Genomic DNA, 19,349 nt, shown 5'->3' on the forward strand with positions numbered 1-19,349 from the left:
CAGACCTGTTCCCACGCTGCGGAAGCCCCCTCCCCTCCGCCCCGCGCAGCTACGACGCCTCCTCAGGCCACGGCGGCGGTATCTCAGCAACGCCTCGGCTGCGGCGCTCCGTTATCGCGATACCTAGAAACCTCATTCCCAACACCCGCTGTCAGCAGGGACTACATGTCCCAGAGTGCATCGCGGCGGCGGCACGACTGCTGCTCTCTCTCTCTGCGGCGCGGAACCTGCTGGGACTTGTAGTTCAGCTCCTCCCGCCGCCTTGTCTGGCGGCATTTCTTCCGGCGCGGTGCAAGGCAGCTTCCGGCAGTAGAGGCGGCGGCGGTTGGGACGGGTGCCGTGTCAGAACGGTCCCACCTTTCGTTATGGCGGGCGACGGCGGCGCCTACCGGCTTCGCTGCTCCCTGCTGGGCCACGAACAAGACGTGCGGGGTATAACGCGAGGTTTCTTCCCCGAGGGCGGCTTCGTGTCCGTATCTCGGGACCGGACTGCCCGGCTCTGGACGCCCGACGGGTGAGTGCTGGAGCGCTCCGCGGCCTGGCGGTCCTTGGCTGGACCGGGGGGTACAGCGGGCGCGCACGGCTGGCTGAAGGATTGCTATGGGGAGAGGCGGCACTGCGGGCTGCTGCTGCTGTTGTTGTTCTCAGGGTTATATCGGTGGTGGCTTCTGCGAACGTGGGAGGCTTTATCCGGCTGATGTTCAAGCTGCTTTCTCCTCTCAGTCAGTGTAGAAGTAATCTTAGAAATGTCTCGGTTTTAACAGCGAAGCAGTGTACTTTGAATGTTTTTGAGGGATCTTTGTTTATTCTCCTTGGGCAGACAACACTGTGAGGCTGTCTTGAATGCTGTTCCTGGTTTCTGGCCTCCTCATTTCAAGGAAGGTGGAATTTTCTGGAGGGAGTCCAGCAAAGAGCCACTGGGATGATTTGGGGCCCGGAGGAAAGCCCTTCCTCTTATAGGGAAAGGCTGAGAAACCTTCGACTGCATGGCCTGGAGATTAGGGTGGATCTCATCCCTGTTTGTAAATATCTAAAGTGCAGGAATTGAATGGGTGGGGCCGGGTTCTTTTGGAGATGCCAAGCAGCAGGACAAGGGATAACAGGCACAAACTGGAACACAGCAAATTCTATGCAAATGTGAGGAAAAAGTTCTTTACTTTGAGGAGGACTGAGCAATGGAGCAAACTGCCCACAGAGGTTGTGAAGTCTGCTTTGTCTGGAGTTGAAGTCGGGACCCATCTGGGTACTTTCCTGGGCAACCTAGCATAGGGAGCTTCCTTTACTGGTGAGGTTGGACTGGATGATCTACAGAAGTCCCTTTCCAGCCCCTACTACGACTGTGATTCTGCGTTGCTGCAAGGTATTTTCCTCAGGGAACAGGTCCTGCAAAGCAGGAGTGTGAGATGATGATGAAGGTGCTGGAGGCAGCAATGAGACCTGCTCAGCTGCTTCTACTTTCAGTTCTGAGAGTACTATGTTCTGAAGTTATTTTCCAGTGGCTTTCTGTGAAGCAGAGGTAGTTGAGAGATTTGTGTCAGTGCTCATGTGTGTTTCAGTTGGTGTCTGTAGCCCTGCAGTTGAGATGGAGGACATCTAATTGCACTAAGTGTGGTTTGTTGGGTCTCTTATCATTTCAAGAAGAAATTCCAAAATTGCGTAGAAATTTATTGCGTGAAAGGAAGTTTCATTCTGACCCCTGATGTCAGAGGGTTGCTAGAAGGAGGTAAGGGATGATTTATTCAGTAGCATTCTTTTTCTTTTGAGGTTGTGTTATAATGAAAAATCAAGGGTACTGGTTGAATTGGATGTAATGCTTATATGTTCCAATGAACAGATTTTTCAGTCAGCAAGCTTTCTTCATTTATTTAGCCTTTTATTTTGGGTTATACTGGAGTAGATAATTGAGATTTTACACAGGAGACTGTTTCACGAAGGCAAACTGCAATTAATTCTGATCAAATTCTTATTAAATTCCTTCCAGTACCTAAAAGGGAAAGGCTGGAGGGAGTGGCTATTCAGCAGGAAATGTATTGGTAGGGCAGGGAGTAGTAGCTTTTAACTAAAAGAAAAAATATGTGGCTTTAAATGTTGCTTTCTGGGTCGGGATGCTGGAGTATAGTTTTCCTCAAAGTTTTTCATCCACAGTAAGCACACTGCAAAGGTTGTTAGTAGGTCTAGAGCTGTTGTAACTCAGCACCTCAGATAAGTGCTATTTCTATTTTGACACTGGACTGATTATCGTATATGTTTAGTCTTAACAGGGGATTTACTGAAATGCACTGTATGCGTGGCCACTCAAATTTTGTATCTTGTGTGTGCATCATACCTCCAAGTGACCTCTATCCTCGTGGGCTGATTGCAACTGGTGGCAATGATCATAATATTTGCATTTTCACAGTAGACAACACAGCTCCTCTTTACGTCCTTAAGAGTCATAAGAATACAGGTATGTACTCTTTTTTTTTTTTTGAGTTTGTTACTCAACAAGAAGTTAATGTGATTTATTAGGAAATTGAATTGAAGTTGTAAAACTCAATTTTGATTTCTTTGATATTTACTATGTGAGCTGTTTGATTATGGCCTCTACAAGCAGCATTCTGTAATCTCAATTCATGTAAAGGCAGTTTGATGTAAGGACTTACAAAATTTATGCTGATTGATATTTGAACACTTGATCACAGGGTAATTTACAGAATGTATCCTTTTTATTAAGTTACATTTTTTTAAGAAGCAGTTAATTTAATCCTCTGTGTATTGTGTTAAGCTTAGTTTTGGTGTCTGAGTTCATAGAAGTACAATGAAGCTTCCTGGGATAAACAAACTTGCAGTGCTCATTTTATTTCCTAAGGGGACTGCAGTATTTACTGGTGCTTTAAAAATCTGCTGAATTCTAAAATGTCACTGCAGAAATTTCACCTCTGTAGATAAATCAGTGCAACGTGTGACATAAAAACAATATTATATACCCTTTTTAAGCCATGAAATGAAAGATTCAGCAATCCTTATGTTGGAATGCAAAGGTTTTTTTTTTTTCTTGTTTTTTGTTTGTTTGCTTGCATGTTGTGATGTACTATTTCATTATGGAATTCCAGAAGTAAACATTGCAAATCTTGGATGTTCAGGATCTCTTAAGGTCTCTAAGGATTCTGGAGAGCAGTTTGAAAACAACCTCAACTGCTACACAACACCAAACATTTATGTATTTACATTATAAATGACTTGACTTGCCATGATAAAGAAATTAAATAATGTCATTGTGTAGGAAGGTGTGGAATGCCTTACATATTTCATGTGAAATCTGGGCTCGATGAGTAGATAAAAGAACAGTATATTCCCTTTGTGTATATAAAAAGACATGCTGTTATACGAAGCAAGTTGGATTTCCCTACAGAAAGTATTTTTTATAGCAATTTTTATAGTAATGCAAAACATAATTTTTTCTTTTTAAATGTAAGGTCATATTAATTATGACTTTAAATCTGTTTCAGAAGTGAGGAAAAACTGAGACATGACTAACAATAGATGTGAGCAGAATCCTATCTAGTTCTGACTGCTGTGTGAAACATAAGGCCCTACTTTCTTTAATGTATTCTCAGATGGACAACATATTCTAACTTAGCTCTTTTTGTATACTTTGAGTAACCCTTATTGCTGCTGTGTCTCTTGAGTTTTATAGCTGTGCATTACTGGAGCATTTGCAGTTTATATTCTTGTTAAATAACTTATCGTATGTCAGTATAATTTCTTGGTGCTAGTATTTTGTCTTCCAAGAAGATGAGCTAAGTATTTTTGGTATGAAAACTTGTTTTGTGAGAATGTAAGCTAATAATGTTGGTAAAATCTTGTTTCTCTCTGTAATCATAAAACTAAATTTTTGCATTAATTCTGTTTCTTGACTAATTATCTGTGCTGTTGGTGAACGTATTCTGACTTGAGATCAAATACTAAACTTAAAATGTAGATATATAAATGACAAAAAGGAGTGAACGTCTAAAATGAGATTTGTAAGCAGTTCCTTTCTAGGTGGCCATCAACTCCATTTCTGCTTAATTTTTCTCCAGACTCCTCAATGATAGCTATTCTGCTAATGCCAAATTTATCTCCTTAAATAATTTAAAAGTACTGGCATAAGATTTATGACAATACAGGTAACACTGTTGTTAATCTGAAAATACATTTCAGTTTGCAGCCTTTCTTCTGGGAAATTTGGCACGCTATTAAGTGGATCATGGGATACAACTGCCAAAGTCTGGTTGAATGACAGATGTATGATGACATTACAGGTATGAAGTTACTCTGCATGAATATAAAATAGGTACTGAATTTTACTTCAACAAGTTTAACAGTGTTGTGGGGTTGTTTTTGTTTTTTTCAGGGTCACACAGCTGCAATATGGGCAGTAAAAATACTGCCTGAACAGGGATTAATGTTGACGGGTTCAGCTGACAAAACTATTAAACTGTGGAAGGCAGGCAGATGTGAAAGAACTTTTACTGGTAAATATTGCTGCAGGTGGTAATTTAATCAAGGTCATACGCTTTATTAAAAACAGGGAAAATATAATCAGAAACCACTAAGACTTCTGTAAATTAAACGATTTTTAGGCAGGATTTTAACAATCTCTTGAGTTGTATACTCAGAAATCCCATTACTTTTAAAAGAGTCAAATTTCTTTCAGTGCTTCTATAATGAAAATTGGTTGCCAGGATACAGATGTGAGTTAAATAGAAATAGTGTACTGCTGGTAATTGAAAAAGATTTCTTTCTTCTACACAGGACATGAAGATTGTGTAAGAGGTTTAGCTATTCTCAGTGAAATGGAATTCCTTTCGTGCTCTAATGATGCTAGTGTTCGAAGATGGCATATCTCTGGCGAGTGTCTGCATGTATATTATGGACATACAAACTATATATACAGCGTATCTGCCTTCCCTCACTGTGAAGGTAAGTTTATCTTTCGTGACTATTAGCCAGCACAATTCCAAAATGAAATGGCAAAGTAGGCAGTCTGTAGCTTTATGAAACTGCCATAACCGAAAAACTCAGTATTGAATTTGTTTGTACATTTTTCAATTTTTTTTTTGTTTAAACTCCAAACCATGTCTTCTGCAGAATTGATCTGATAGCAAATAAGATGAAAGTTCATAGGCAGGAAACTTTGATAAAGCGATACACAAAATTACCATCCAGATAGCAGTACTGAAATACAAATGGCTGTGGAGTACTTAAATAGTATGCATGGCTTAGCAGTTTGAGGTTACATACATTTCAGTGAATAAGGAATTCATAGAAATGTCAGGAAAGAGTTGTGGTCCATGGCTCAATGTCAAGGAAGAGGCTGGGAGTGAGTGGTGAGTGGTCCATCTTGGAACCAGTACTCTTCAATTTCTCTGTCAGTGACACAGATGATGGGATCGACTGCACCCTCGGCAAGTTTACTGATGATAGCGAGCTGAATGTTCCAGTTGACATAGCAGAAGGAGCAGATACTGCCAGAGGGACCTTGATAAACTCATGTGAAACTAATGAGATTCACATAAGCAGACTGCAAGGTTTTGCACTCGGTAATCTTAGCTATGTATATGAGATGGGAGAAGAATTTCTTGAGTGGTTTTGTTGAGAAGGACTTAAGTGTTCTGGTGGACAAAAAACAAGAGCTAGCAGTGTGCAGGCCAACAGTATCCTAGGCTGCATCAGAAGAGGGGTGGCCAGCAGGGCAGGATGGAGATTGTCACACTGTAGTCTGACCTATGTGGCCCCATTTGAAGTATTGCACCCAAGTCTGGTATCCCCCACACAGGAAAGATGTTGAGCTTGTGGAGAGGGTCCAGAGGAGGGCCATGAAGATGACCCAAGTGCTAGAGCACCTCTCCTGTGAAGACAAGCTGACAGAGCTGTGCTTGTTCAAGCTGGAGAAGAGAAGGCTGTGGGGAGACCTCATTGAGGCCTGCCAGTATTTAAACAGAGCTTATAAATGGGAGGAAAACAAACTTTTTACATGAGTAGTTAGTGATAGGACAAGGGGGAATGGTTTTAAACTAAAGGAGGGGAGATTTAGATTTTCACTGAGAGGATGGTGAGGTGCTGGCCCAGGCTACACAGAGAGGTTCTGGATACCTCATTCCTGTAGCTGTTCAAGGCCAGGTTGGATGGGGCCCTGAGCAATCTGATCTGGTACTTGATGTAATGGTTGGCACCCCTGCAGCAAGTGGTTTTGAACTTGGTCCTTGATGTTCTCCAGTCAAGCCATTCTGTGATTTCAAAGTATCTTAGAAATAGTTTAGATCAACGATTCTATGCATGCAGTGCATGCATGTTTTAAGATTGAGAAGTTTGGAAGTTCAGAACTAACTATTGCAGACAGCTGAAAAATAAATTCAGTCAATGAACTTTGTTTGCTGTATGAAGTATTTGTTCATCAGATAAAGTGGCTGTGTATCTCAAATCTCTTCTGCACCAAAACTCCTCATAAGAGGACATGCCTGAGGTTAGATTTTGGTTTTTGAGCAGGCTTTATGCATGTTTACTGAAATAGCAGCCTGACCTTGAAAAAATCTGATAGTTATAACAACAGTCATGCTCTGAAAACTCTAAAACAAAGCAGTTATAATTTCAAGTTCTTTGTTTAAACTCTTGGAAGGAGAAAGCAATCTTGAGTTGCAAACAACTGTTTTTTCCCTGTCTGGCTGCTCAGCCTGCAAGTTATTCTCTTTTTTTTTTTTTGACCAGACAACTATGTAGTGACTTTTGATGTTTTAATTCTTAGATAACGAGTTGTAGAGAGGCACCTACTAATATAGTATGATAAAAATCAGCTTTAAAAGCTTTTGTATTTTTTCTTTTCAGATTTTGTAACTACTGGAGAAGATAGATCTCTTAGAATCTGGAAGCAAGGGGAATGCATTCAAACAATCAGACTCCCAGCTCAGTCTGTGTGGTGCTGCTGTGTGTTAGACAATGATGACATTGTAGTTGGTGCAAGGTATCCACGTCTTATTCTCAGTGTATTTCCAGACTTAGATCTGAAAAACCCCAGGTGAAATGATGTCCTCTGATTATCATTTCCCACTATATTTAAAAATACAGCTGTGAAGATGCATGTGGAAATTAAATTTTTGTGTTGTGTTTCAGCCAAAAGGTTGATATGATATAAAGGTTGATATTTTGCATTGATATGCAAAATGCAGAGGTAAAAAGAATTCTTTGGGAATGTGGTAATACTGAGACTATACTGTGTGAATAGCACATTTGATAGGCATATCCTACCTTGGCTTGTATTGTGGAGTTTCAAGGTAACTTTTGTAAGTCCTGTAGACCTTTTTTAGAATAAGAGCAAACTAATAAAAACAAACAAACAAACAAAAAAAAAGGGGGGGGGGGGGGTTGGGGGGGCAGGGGAAGAATTGCTGGAAATAATTGTGGTTTATCATGATGTAGAAGTCACTATCAGAATATATGTAGTTTTGATATTTAACATACTATTTTTCTTTGCATGTTTTCTCTTCATTCAGTGATGGAATCATAAGGGTATTTACAAAGTCTTTGGAAAGAACAGCAAGTGCTGAAGAGATACAGGCCTTCGAGAATGAGCTTTCCCAAACATCCATTGACCCTAAAACTGGTGATTTAGGAGATATTAATGCTGATGATCTTCCTGGAAGAGAACACCTTAAGGATCCTGGTAAGTTATGTACAATTCTGTTATGTTAGAGATGCCTCCAGATCTTGATTCTGATATACTGAAACTTTCCATCCATTCCAAATAAAGGTTTGAATCAACTTTCAGTAGAATCGCTAAAGAAGAAAGCTTGATTTTGTTCTGCTTTCCTTGCACTGATTCTTTTGTTGGCAAGACTGGAGCTGTAAATATTTCTCTGTGTGTTTGTATTTTTTGTATACTAAAAAGGTGAAAAATAAATATTCTGCAAAATAATTCAGAAAAAGCTGGCTTTCAGTATGCTGCAGTGTGTTGAAGATGTTCTGGATCTACTGTGCTAGCTATAGCAAAAATAAAAGAGACAGCCATATAACTTTCAAAAGGATTACTAAGTTTCCCTCCCCTCCAGCCCCCCTAAGAACAAATTAAAAATAAAAAAGATTACGTTCTAGCTCTCAGCTTGAAAAACAGTTTTGCTCAATCAACTGGAGTGTACACGTTCCAAGTGCTCGGGAGGTTACTGAAGAAAGTAGAGGGAGAAGTGCTAGTTAAGATTACTCTTAAATATGCAAATACTTTTTCCCAGGTGGATGAGTCAGTGTCTTAAGCTGTCAATTCTAACCAGCAAGTTGTATAAGTCTTAGAATCATATAAAGCTTCCTATCTTTTTAAACCATGAGAGAATATCACCTTTCTTAATTGTGACCTCCCTGGGAAAATGGTGAACTTTTGAAATACTTAAGGACTGCTTATGCAACTGTCTGGTGGCATATAACATTTCTATAACTGTAAATTGCTATTGTCCAGGTATTCTGCTATTTTTGTTGCAACATTTACTATCTAGTTTTCTGTGTTGTGACTTCAAATCTTGGACTAGTTCTTCATCTGTAATTGAGTTCTGTGTTAGACTTTCTCTTTCTTAAAGTAAATTTTATTTTTAAATATCTTAAATTTCTTTAATCTGTTAAATATTCATGCCTGCAGGAACAAGAGATGGACAGACACGGCTGATTAAAGATAATGGGAAAGTTGAAGCATATCAGTGGAGTGTTAGTGAAGGAAGATGGATAAAGATTGGTGATGTTGTTGGCTCTTCAGGAGGCACACAACAAACATCTGGAAAGGTTTTATTCGAAGGAAAAGTATGTACAACATTTAATAGGCTTTATTCCTTTTTAAGTTAAACGCTGGATTTCACATTAGAGAAAAAAAGATTCTGATCACGACTTAAATACAATACAGATTAAAAAATAGGAATTTATTCGTTTATTTTTCTTTTTGCACGTTTTTGATTTAATAAAACTTACAGGTAGGACTGTTAGGTTCTGTTCTACTTTTGAAATGCATTTTGTAAAATCAGCAAACAAATTGAAGTTACTTTGCAGGAAGGCCATCTGCCCGCTAGTAACAAAAGAATCAAAATCTCTACTACTACACGGAAAAGTTACACATAACTGCCTTTGCAAAGAGAAAGAAGCTTGTAGTGTGTAACATTGGGTCCATCTGAAATTCTAAGTCCCAGATTTTCTCTCTTTTTTTTTTTTTTAACTTTGGAATGTAAGGATGGGTAATCTGAAAAGTAATCATTTCATTTACTGAAGCGTACACAGAAAAATTTCTGCATAGCAAAGAACTTTCTCTTGTATGTTTTAAGAAACCATGGGGCTTTATTCTTGTGTAGTAGTAGTGTGTTTTTCGTCCTGATGTTTTTTTCAGGTGCCTGTCTGCCCTATACATTCACAGTCAGTCAGAGCTGTCTGTGAGTTATTTTGTAATATATGATGACAATGTATGTACAGGTATATTGTTCTTGCCTGATTTTGTCAAAATACAGAATTATGGAAAATGTAGGGTATAGTTATACATAAGCTCCAACAAATATAAGACTATGCGAATATTGTTGATACAATCTGCAAGTTCAGTTTTAAAGTTTTTCAGCTTAGGCCTGGACCACTATCAGTGTGTATTTGATGTCTTTATGCAAAAAAAGTGCTGACAAGTGCCTCATTTGTTTTTGTTTTTATTCATATAGGAATATGACTATGTTTTCACTGTTGATGTAAATGAAAGTGGTCCTTCCTACAAACTGCCATATAACATTTCTGATGATCCTTGGCTGACTGCATATAACTTCCTGCAAAAGAATGATCTAAATCCAATGTTTCTGGATCAGGTGGCCAAATTTATTATAGACAACACTAAGGGGCAAGCACCGTTGAATACAAATACTGAATTTTCAGACCCGTTTACAGGTAAAAAACAAGACTTGGGCACAATCAAGAAGTTAAGCATCTGAGATAAAGATGTGTACTTCTAAATATTCTTGGTATGCTCTGATGTTTTCTCAAGTATATTCCATCACAAGGCTAGGGCATGAACTTAGTAGAATGGCTTAGAGCATTATGTGTTCTATAATGCTGCTGCAAGCCAGCTATGCTTACCTGGTAGTGTAGGTCACTTTACATGCAGACTTGAGAGTTGCAGAATCGTTGAAGCTTGAAGAGATCTCTAGAGATTACCATGTCTAACAGGGGGAGCCAATTTGCTCAGGACCACACATAGATGGCTCCTGAATACTTCCAGCATGGGACACTCCACAGCCTCTCGGGGCAACTGCTTAGTCATGTGCACAACTGAAAAGTGTTTCCTGGTGTCCAAACAGAACTTCCTGTGTTTCAGTTTGTTTTGTTACTGGGCATCCCTTGGAAGATACTGTACTTCTTGTCTTTGCATCCTGTGGCCCCTGATTCTCTGTATTCTCTGATATGTCAATCTCCCTTGTATTGGGGATCTCAGAACTAGCCACAGTACCCCAGGGGCAGCTTCCTCAGTGCTGAGTGGAGAGGAAGGCTCACCTCTCCACCTGCTGTCAGAAGTTTGCCAAGTTAGCCCAGGATGCCATTAGTCGTCTTTGCAGTATAGTCATATTGCTGACTCATAAACAGCTTGGTGTCCACTAGGACTGTGACGTCCTTTTCTGCCAAGTTGCTTTTTAGTAGTCCCTTGCACATACGGGTGCCTGGAGTTGTTTCTCTCCAGGTGCAGTGCTTTGAACTTCTCCTTCTTGAATTTCAAGAGGTTCCTGCTTAGCTAAGTCCCCTTAGGTGGTAAGACAACTAGCCCTCTGAATATCAGCCACTTTTAGCATTTTGTTGTTAATGTACCATCAGCAAATCTACACTGTACTACATCATCCAGGTCATTAACAAAGGTGTGAAAGAGGATTAGTTCCAATAACTGACATGTAAGGTCTGTTGCCACTTAGTAGCTTCTAACTAGATGTTGTGCCACTGATGTCACCCTCATCACATGTCTTCAGTCAGTTTTCAATCCATCTCACTGATCATCAAGACTTCAATGTCCTAGTTCTTGCACTTGTTTCCTGTCCTCAAATGATGGCACAGATAGATCTGACAAGAAGCTTATAAAATCTGTGAGGTTTTTGTCAGAGCAAATCTTTGAACAAAATGTTAATCAAGCCAGCTGTATCTTTTTTTTAGTCTAATCTTTCTTTTTTAATGTAAGAAAATCCAGCTTTTTATCCAATTGGGCTAACAGTGGCCAGATGCTATTAAGGCAATGGATAAAATACAAAAAATTTAACTGGAGAGAGAAATGAAACTGAGTAAGATAAGTAAGTAACTCCTTGTCAGGAAGAAAATGAAAACTATTATTTTTAATTTATTAAAAAGCATATTTAAAAGTTAATTACTCAACAGCTGAACTTTGTTAATTGATTACGTCCTCTCTGTTGCTTTACAAACTAACCCACTATTCAAATAGTTCCACAAAGTTGTAGGTAGGAACAAAATGTCATGAAAATAACTAAGCCAAGTCTCTTTTTTTTTTTTTCCTTGCAGTGAACTAGAAATTATTTTAGAGGCCATCAGTCAGATTCAGATGCATCTCATGGAACTGCAGTTGTATAAACCTGTGCTCATACCTTTTAACTTGACTCTGTCCGAATGTACAATGCTTGTGTTCTAGAAAAAAAGTTCTGACTGATATATTCAGAATTTTCTTGAGCACTGGGGGAACTGTGTAAAGAGGATCTAATATGTCTTATGACTTACTGTGGCATTATGACAAATTTGATGTTTGCCTTCATTTTTCAGTTGCATCTGTCTGAAAATACTGATACTTTACTAACACCAAGGTATGTATGTTTCACTAGGTGCTGGGCGTTATGTTCCAGGCTCTACATCTCTGTCAAATACAGCCCCTGCAGCAGATCCATTTACAGGTAATATAATATTAATAATCTTTATTGTATTTTGTCTTGCCAGTGTTCGGTTAGAGTTTGTTTGGCTCCTGAGTCCCTGTTTCTTCCTCTCCTCCACTTGGGGTAGCACTGTGGGGCAGTTGATTGATTGTGTGGAGCCTGTCCAGCTCTGTTTAGCATAGGAGAAAGCCCTCTGCTTGTCTGGTCTGCCTTGCATCACTCTGTCCTCTGCAGCAAAGCAATCAGATATTAAATGCCGTGTTTTGCCAATCTTATAGCCATGGCCAGCTCAGGATCGGGCATTTTCATAGAAGACTTTTCTTTTTTCTCATTATCTCTTTATTCTCTTTATGTGAATATTACTGGTATCTATATATGCTAAATTTTAGATTCTAATCCTTCCTCTTATAGCTTAAAATCCTTCTCATTTGTAATAAGCCTGTTTGTAAAGAAATCTCATCCTGCCTAGTAGCTGTTGATCCTCAGAGAAGGGTCACGCAGTCATAGACCTTCCCTCAAAGTTCTCTAACTACTTTTAATGCTCTGCAAGTCTTTCTTGGCAGCATCACTGATGTGTAGGGCGAAGAATAGCAGGGGTTAAAGTATGAGGGCCAGGCAAGCTGTGGCAGTCCCTCTGACATCCTGTATCCTGACTCCTAGCAAACAACAAACCTCCCAAGAAGATCGGTCAAATCAGTAGATAGGTGTCTTTGTGCCCTCCTGGAAGAAATCTCTTACCACTTCTGCTTTCCTTTCCCTGTTTTTGTATGTGCTAGCTACACTTTCAGCTGGCTCTGATGCATCCTCTTCTGTGTGTTTGTCCTCATCACTGCCAGGTATAATATTTGTCCATGTGGAGCAGAAGCCTTCCTGCTCTTGCTTGAAGTAAAGCATTTCCCATCTTGACAGTCCTCCTCCATATCCTCTCTACTGTGGTCTCCAGCTGTCCCTCTTCCTTTTTTTTTTTTTTTTTTTTTTTTTTTTGTGGCTCAGTTTTTCATTTCTAAAAACCTTGACTGTCTCCTGAACTCTGCTGGTGGTTCATGGCTTTGGCACCTGACTACTTGGCACCACATTCAGAACCTACCGTCCTTCAGGAGAGGCCATCACTGCCTCAGGCAGAGGGAGAAGGCAGGCCTGGGTAACAGCCTCGAGCTCTTAATGGTCACGACGAGTTGTACCAAGGGGTTTGGCATCCGTGGTGCCAGAGAAATTGCCTGAATTTTAGTGAACAGTGGCCATCACTGCCACCAGCACTACCCTCACACACACACACACACACACATATATAGAGAGGGAGAGGGAGAGGGAGAGGGAGAGGGAGAGAGAGAAGTCTGTAAGTTTCAAGAAGAGTTAGAGGACTTTTTTCTAATTTTGTCAGTGCAAAATAATACTCTTAGTAGTGATATTTCAAAACTACCAATTAAAAGCACATATACACTACCTCTTTGCCAGTGTTGGTGATGAAAAAGTTTAACCTCTCCATTCAGGTGCTGGTCGCTATGTTCCTGGTTCAGCATCAAATGCAGCAGCTCCAGAGGGTGGGCATGATCCATACACAGGTAAGAGTGAGGCCTGCCATGTAAAGAGCATTGCTGATCTTCTTCTTTGGTTGTTGTTTTGATGTGGATTCCATGCTGTTATAAATTTTATATTTAAGCATTACAAACAGATTAAAACTGCATATATTTCAGAAATTATTTAAAAAACAAAAAACAAAAAACAAAAAACAAAAAAAAAAAACAACAACAAAAAAACAAAAAACAAGGGGAATAAAGCCTTCTTTTACACTTAGGAATTGTAGAATACCCCGAGTTGGAAGGGACCCACAGGGATCATCAAATCCAATTCCTGTTTCTGCACAGGGCCACCCAAAATTCAAACCCTGTGTCTGAGAGTATTGTCCAAACACTCCTTGAACTCTGGCAGCTTGGGGCCTTGAGCACTGTGCTGAGAAGCTTGATCACACTCTGGTGAAGAACCTGACCCTCCTCTGACACAGCTGCATGCAGACTTGTATGAGTGTAGTCTGCAAACTCTTGTTCATCAGTGACTAAACTGCATAGTCAGTGGTGGTGGCTATGTTGAAAAAGAGTGTTTTGTTGCTGAGAATTTGCTCTATCAAACAGTGTTTTCTTGTGTTCTTTGCATCTGTTGTAGTTTTCATGGAAATAAGCACAAGCCATTCCTTTTGGAGTGCCACACGCACAGAAGCTTTATAATATACATTAGGAATCTGCTTATTGAGAAAATTTTTGGTGTGCTGGCAGCTGTTGCACAAAGAAATAAATATATGCAGTTTTAGTGGAAATTATACAATGTAATCTATCAGTTCATCTGTGATTCTAGAAAATCATAAAGCTTTTTATTAATATTGTGATGTTGGTTTACTCTTGCATGTGATGTAACTTGGTCATATCTGCAGATTTAGATCTCTGCCTATTTATTATGAAAATAATGAGGAGCAGGAGAAGCTTTTATTCTAAAGCCAGAGAATTTTCATGCCTTAATTGCAGTATCAATTCCTATGACTGTATATTTGTTTCAATGTAATTCAGGTATCACATAAAAATTCATACTTAACAAATTTGTCATAGGGGGAAGAACAGCTTGTGAAGGATTGCTTCAGTTTTTAACCCTTGCACATGAAATGTGCATAAAACAATGTAAAGAAAGACAGCTATTGCTTAAGCATTAAGGCTTTTATAAAAAAAAAAAAAACAATGTCTGAGTGGTGAACAGTGGGAAAGTCTTATTGGTAGGGTAATAATCTGTATCAGATGCTTTGGTATGCTGTTAAACTTCTCATTTTTGTTTATGTAGGAATGGGTGCATACCAATCAGCTGAAGCTGAAAACATTTATTTTCCTAAGAAGGATGCTGTCACCTTCGACCAGGCCAATCCTACGCAGATTTTGGGTCAGTATTTTAATTTCAAGGATTTTTTTTTTCATCTTTTTAAAAGAAAACTTTTTTTTCCTTCAAAAATCTAAATATTTCCAATAGTTTTCCTCCTCTTTCTCAGTTTTGACCTTTTAAAATTAAAGTAATTGCTTTAATGGTGAATGTATTAGGAGGCTTAGAAAGGGGAGTCAACTTCAGAAGAATTCCTATCTAATGCAGATTGTTTTTTTTTTTCTTTCTCCTGCTGTCTGCTTTCGTTCGGTGTTTTGTTTACAAAGCTGGTACATCTGAGCACTGAGATTTTTTTTTCTCCTAGCTGCTGGGTATGTGGGTCATATGCAATCCCTTTGCAGTTTTGCTTATGAAAGTTTAAAAGCACTAGACACTAGTACAGTGTAACCTGTGCTATGTTGAAGGTGTTCTGTAGTTTCATAGAGTCGTCTCTTCTGTGTTTAATCAGAACATTTTGCGGTACAGAAAATGATACACAGTGTTTAGTAGTAATGCACACTTCTGATGAATATTGCTGTTGTCTTTTTCTGTTTATCCATCCATATTCTTGTTCTGTAATGTAACATAATCTCAGAATTCCACAGAATCTCTACTTGTCTCTTTTTTTTTTTTTACAGTATGTTCTTGTAGAGTGCCTTAACGCAGTTATGAGTTTTGTAAAACCAGTTTGTATTCACGCTGTAGGAAAATACAGTACCTAGTTCAAACATCTCCAGATTAAAATTATTTTATTCAAATCTTTTCCATTTCTTCTCCATCTTTGCTTGCACATAGTCTAAAATGTGAGTTCTGAACCAGCACTATAGTATTAAGGAGGCTTGATAGTAATATTTGTTGTGATGATTGAAATTAGAAACCTGAAATTGTGAGAAGTAATGTTCTTAAATGATCACAGCAGTTCTGTGTAAAATACTGCAAATCCAGTTTTTTGTAAAGAGTTTTGTTTAGCTGAAAATTATACCTCTTCAATTGGTCTTACAGGTAAACTAAAGGAACTTAATAGCAATGCTGCTGAAGAACAAAAACTTACAGAAGATGACTTGATAATCCTAGAAAAGTTACTGTCTGCAACATGCAATACCTCTGCAGAAATGCCTACAGCACAACAAATGCAAACTTTATGGAAAGCGATTAACTGGCCAGAAGGTAGACATTTGCGATTATTTTTTCATATTGTTGTCTCATCAGTACTTCACTATGAACCAGAACTCTTGTTAATGCTGGAAGTTACAAAGTCTGTCCCAGAGAGTTTATAACTCAGACAGAACCCAGTGGAGAACATAACAGGGGTACCAGCATGAACAGCAGAACTGTTAATTAGTTGTCAGATGGTTGCTGGCACAACAACAAAGGTAAAAGAGAAATTTGATACAAACATCAGTCACAGTTATTTCATTAGTAGAGCTTCTTCAAGAAGCTCTGAGGCCTATTAGGAAATAAAGCAAAGTTAGAGTTCTATCAAATGAGAGGTAAAATTATGGAAATGAGTTGTATTTAAATACATGTGAATATATATCACAAAACGTCTTCTGTGTAATATGATGGGAGTTACTGAAGTTAGGTCATGCAGTCTGCGTTAGTTAAATGGCATTCTGAATGAATGAATGCAAGTGGAGTGATACAATGTCATTAGATAACATTGTCGGTACTGATGACTGGCTGGAAAGACTATCTTGTTTGTGAACATATATCCTGGAAGAATTGGATACATTGCATATACAAATACCTAAACATGCAATGTTTAAGATGAACTTCTTTTTTAAAATGAGTCTTAAAAGCTTATTAACAGGAAAAATACTTTTTTAAATTGAAAACTGCTTACAGTATAGAACTGTGAGCTGTTATGGCTAATGTCTGTGTACGTTACAGGAAGTCTGATATCATGTGTTAATTTTACAGTTACTGCATATCTGTGGGGAAAAAATGCACAGTGAGTTGCTAAGCAGGTTCAATTTCCTTGATATGGGTGTAAGCTTAGGATACTGGTAACAGAGCTTAGGAGCCAAACATATTTGAAATTTAGGGAAGTTGAGAGGGAAGTATTGAACAAACTGTAAATATAGGTTCCTTATAGTGATACATAGTTACATAGCTAATCAGTTGAATGTATTTTATTTTTCTTCTGAACTATGTGTAAGAGTTGAAGTTGGCCTAAAAACAACCTTGCTTTTCCTGCAATCAGTTCTGTATCTATTCTAAACTCTGAGATACAGCATGAAGACAAATGGTGATGGTATTTGCGTATTCAGTCATTGGGAAGCTTTGAGAAACTCTGTGGAGTCTATCCTAACTTAAGCAGCATAAACATATATATGCATATTTATATCTTATATATAAAAAGCCATTAATGACATATATATATATATATATATATATATATATATAGTTTATATATTAAATGTTAGTGTGTTCCCAAAGTTGGGGATTTAAAAGTGTCTGCTACTGAAGCAAACTCACCAGCATGTTCACACCTAATGCAAATATTTTAATACTGAAACATATTTTTCTTGTTTCTTAGATATTGTCTTCCCAGCCCTTGACATTCTTAGATTGTCTGTCAGGCATCCCATTGTGAATGAGAACTTCTGTGGTGAAGAGGCTCACGTGCAATTTATCCATCTCCTCCTCAAATTTTTGAACCCTGAAGGAAAGCCAGCAAACCAGCTGTTGGCACTTAGAGCTCTTTGCAATTGCTTTGTCAGCCAAGCAGGCCAGAAGCTCCTGATGGAACAGAGGGATGAAATAATGACACAAGCAGTAGAAGTGAAATCAGGCAATAATAAGAATGTCCACATTGCACTTGCAACACTGACATTGAACTATGCTGTATGTTTACATAAAGTGAACAACATTGAGGGCAAAGCTCAATGTTTATCAGTTATCAGCACAGTTATGGAAGTTGTTAAAGATCTTGAAGCTGTTTTTAGACTCCTTGTGGCTCTGGGAACACTAATCAGTGATGATAAAAATGCTGTGCAATTAGCTAAGTCTCTTGGAGTTGACTCTCAAATAAAGAAGTATGTGTCTGTGTCAGAACCAGCTAAAGTAAAGGAATGCTGTAGGTTTGTTCTTAATCTGTTGTAATTGTTTTACTTAACACTTGAGCAACACACCGTATACAGAAGAACATATGCTTTTGTTCATACTTTGTGACAGAATATAATGGAGAAAATACTGTGGATGACATAAACTTGATTTATTGTGAAGTACGGAGCAAATAAAACTTTTCACTCTCTTCCCTTGACTACTTTTCTGAAGTCTACTATGCAGAGCTGTTTCAGAAAGCCCTTCTGTTGTAGCTCAGATCCAAGTAGATCACCAAGTCAAAAAGTCTCATTCCTTAAACATTATCTAGACAGAAATGTAATGTAAGAGATGGTTGTGATCAGAGATGCCAGCTCCCTTGCTCACCCGACCATGTTTCCACATTTCAGTGCAATGACTGTTTCTTGACCATGCTGTTTGCCAGCAGAGAAAGGGTCCTGTTGATAGAGGGTCTGTTGAAAAGTGCTTTTCACCAACTTGTTAATTAACACTGACTATACTAACTGGTCAAATATGATAGTAAGGAAGTGACATGCACATGATTTCCAGCATCTTTTTCCCACTTTTCCACTTCTTTTAAAACTTGGGTATCTTCTATCTTGTGTGGGTTTTTTGTTTGTTTGTTTGTTTGTTTTTTTAAATCTAGAATTAAGTGACTTTTTGAAGAGTGGAATCTTAAACTGCTATATAGACAGTGCTTCAGTGCTAAATGTTTTTCAGTTTACAAAATTGCTTAAACAAGCTTCTTAGATTAACTTTTCTACTGATTTATAGCAAAACTCTTACTTCGAAATATGTTAGAATGCATTAGTTGATAAAAAAGAAAATGAGACTATTTTAAGAGAATGCAGGAGGAACTTAAATGCAAGTAATGTGACAGGCAATAGCAGAAACCAGTGAAGTCAAATTTTATGAAGTGATTTCATAAAAATCACTGTGGTGTCTTTGAAAAGGGTTCCTCCTTGTGTTTGTGTGGAAATCTTGCTTTCCAACATTTTCTTGTTGCTCCTTAATCTACCACTGCTCACCTATGAAAAGAGCCTGTCCCCAAAACTCTTATACATCTGCCCTTTAGATATTTGTAAGATAGGATCTTTCCTCAGTCTTGTCTCCTCCAGGGTGAAGAGAACCATGTCTCTGCCTTTCCTTGTACAGGAAATTTGTCAGGCTCCTAATCAGCTTCACAGATCCTAGTGATAGTTCTGTTACCCTGTGCCTGCTGGGGAATGAAAAACTGCAGAACTCCCACACATGTGCCACTGTTGTTTAGAGCTAGGATGGCCAAAGTTCAGTGTGACTTCAAAATAAGTAATTATATTACCAGAATGGAAATCATTAAAAAAAGGTCAAGTTTTTCCGGCACAGTTGTTCTTCATTGCAATACATGTCTGCATCATCTATGGCAGATTTTGTGACCAAGAGCTCTCACTTTTTCTGCTCCATCTCAGCTCAACTGCGTTGTGTTTCCAGCAAACTTGTTTGTCAGATGAGTACGCATACTCAGCTCCA

The 19,349-nt window shown here is 38.6% G+C and overlaps 2 protein-coding genes across 2 annotated transcripts in view; one reads left to right on the forward strand and one right to left on the reverse strand.

Annotated features, from left to right (window-relative positions):
• Window positions 1–87, reverse strand: part of IFT74 (intraflagellar transport 74) — a 32,252-nt gene extending 32,165 nt beyond the window's left edge. The window contains exon 1 of the mRNA XM_042874205.1: window positions 6–87. The gene's annotated coding sequence lies outside the window, so the exon portion shown is untranslated. The remainder of the gene's footprint in view (window positions 1–5) is intronic.
• Window positions 88–300: 213 nt separating this feature from the next.
• On the forward strand, window positions 301–18,030 carry PLAA (phospholipase A2 activating protein). The gene is made up of 14 exons (XM_042874210.1): window positions 301–514; window positions 2,253–2,446; window positions 4,183–4,283; window positions 4,376–4,496; window positions 4,777–4,944; window positions 6,847–6,982; window positions 7,512–7,681; window positions 8,642–8,799; window positions 9,690–9,909; window positions 11,832–11,900; window positions 13,370–13,441; window positions 14,703–14,798; window positions 15,777–15,941; window positions 17,314–18,030. Exons 1-14 carry the CDS (start codon window positions 366–368, stop codon window positions 17,877–17,879), a joined length of 2,385 nt encoding a protein of 794 aa, XP_042730144.1. The 5' UTR covers window positions 301–365; the 3' UTR covers window positions 17,880–18,030.
• Window positions 18,031–19,349: the final 1,319 nt, after the last annotated feature.

Source organism: Lagopus leucura, unplaced genomic scaffold, assembly GCF_019238085.1.
Source record: "Lagopus leucura isolate 7727_CA_CO unplaced genomic scaffold, USGS_WTPT01 Super-Scaffold_54, whole genome shotgun sequence".
In the NCBI taxonomy this organism is placed as follows: Eukaryota; Metazoa; Chordata; class Aves; order Galliformes; family Phasianidae; genus Lagopus; species Lagopus leucura.

Excerpts from the sequence above, each read along its gene's own strand:
- PLAA (XM_042874210.1), top strand. The coding sequence starts at position 366 with ATGGCGGGCGACGGCGGCGCCTACCGGCTTCGCTGCTCCCTGCTGGGC. Across the intron at positions 4,497-4,776 it reads ATGTGAAAGAACTTTTACTG|GACATGAAGATTGTGTAAGA; the intron begins GTAAATATTGCT and ends TCTTCTACACAG. Across the intron at positions 15,942-17,313 it reads AGCGATTAACTGGCCAGAAG|ATATTGTCTTCCCAGCCCTT; the intron begins GTAGACATTTGC and ends CTTGTTTCTTAG.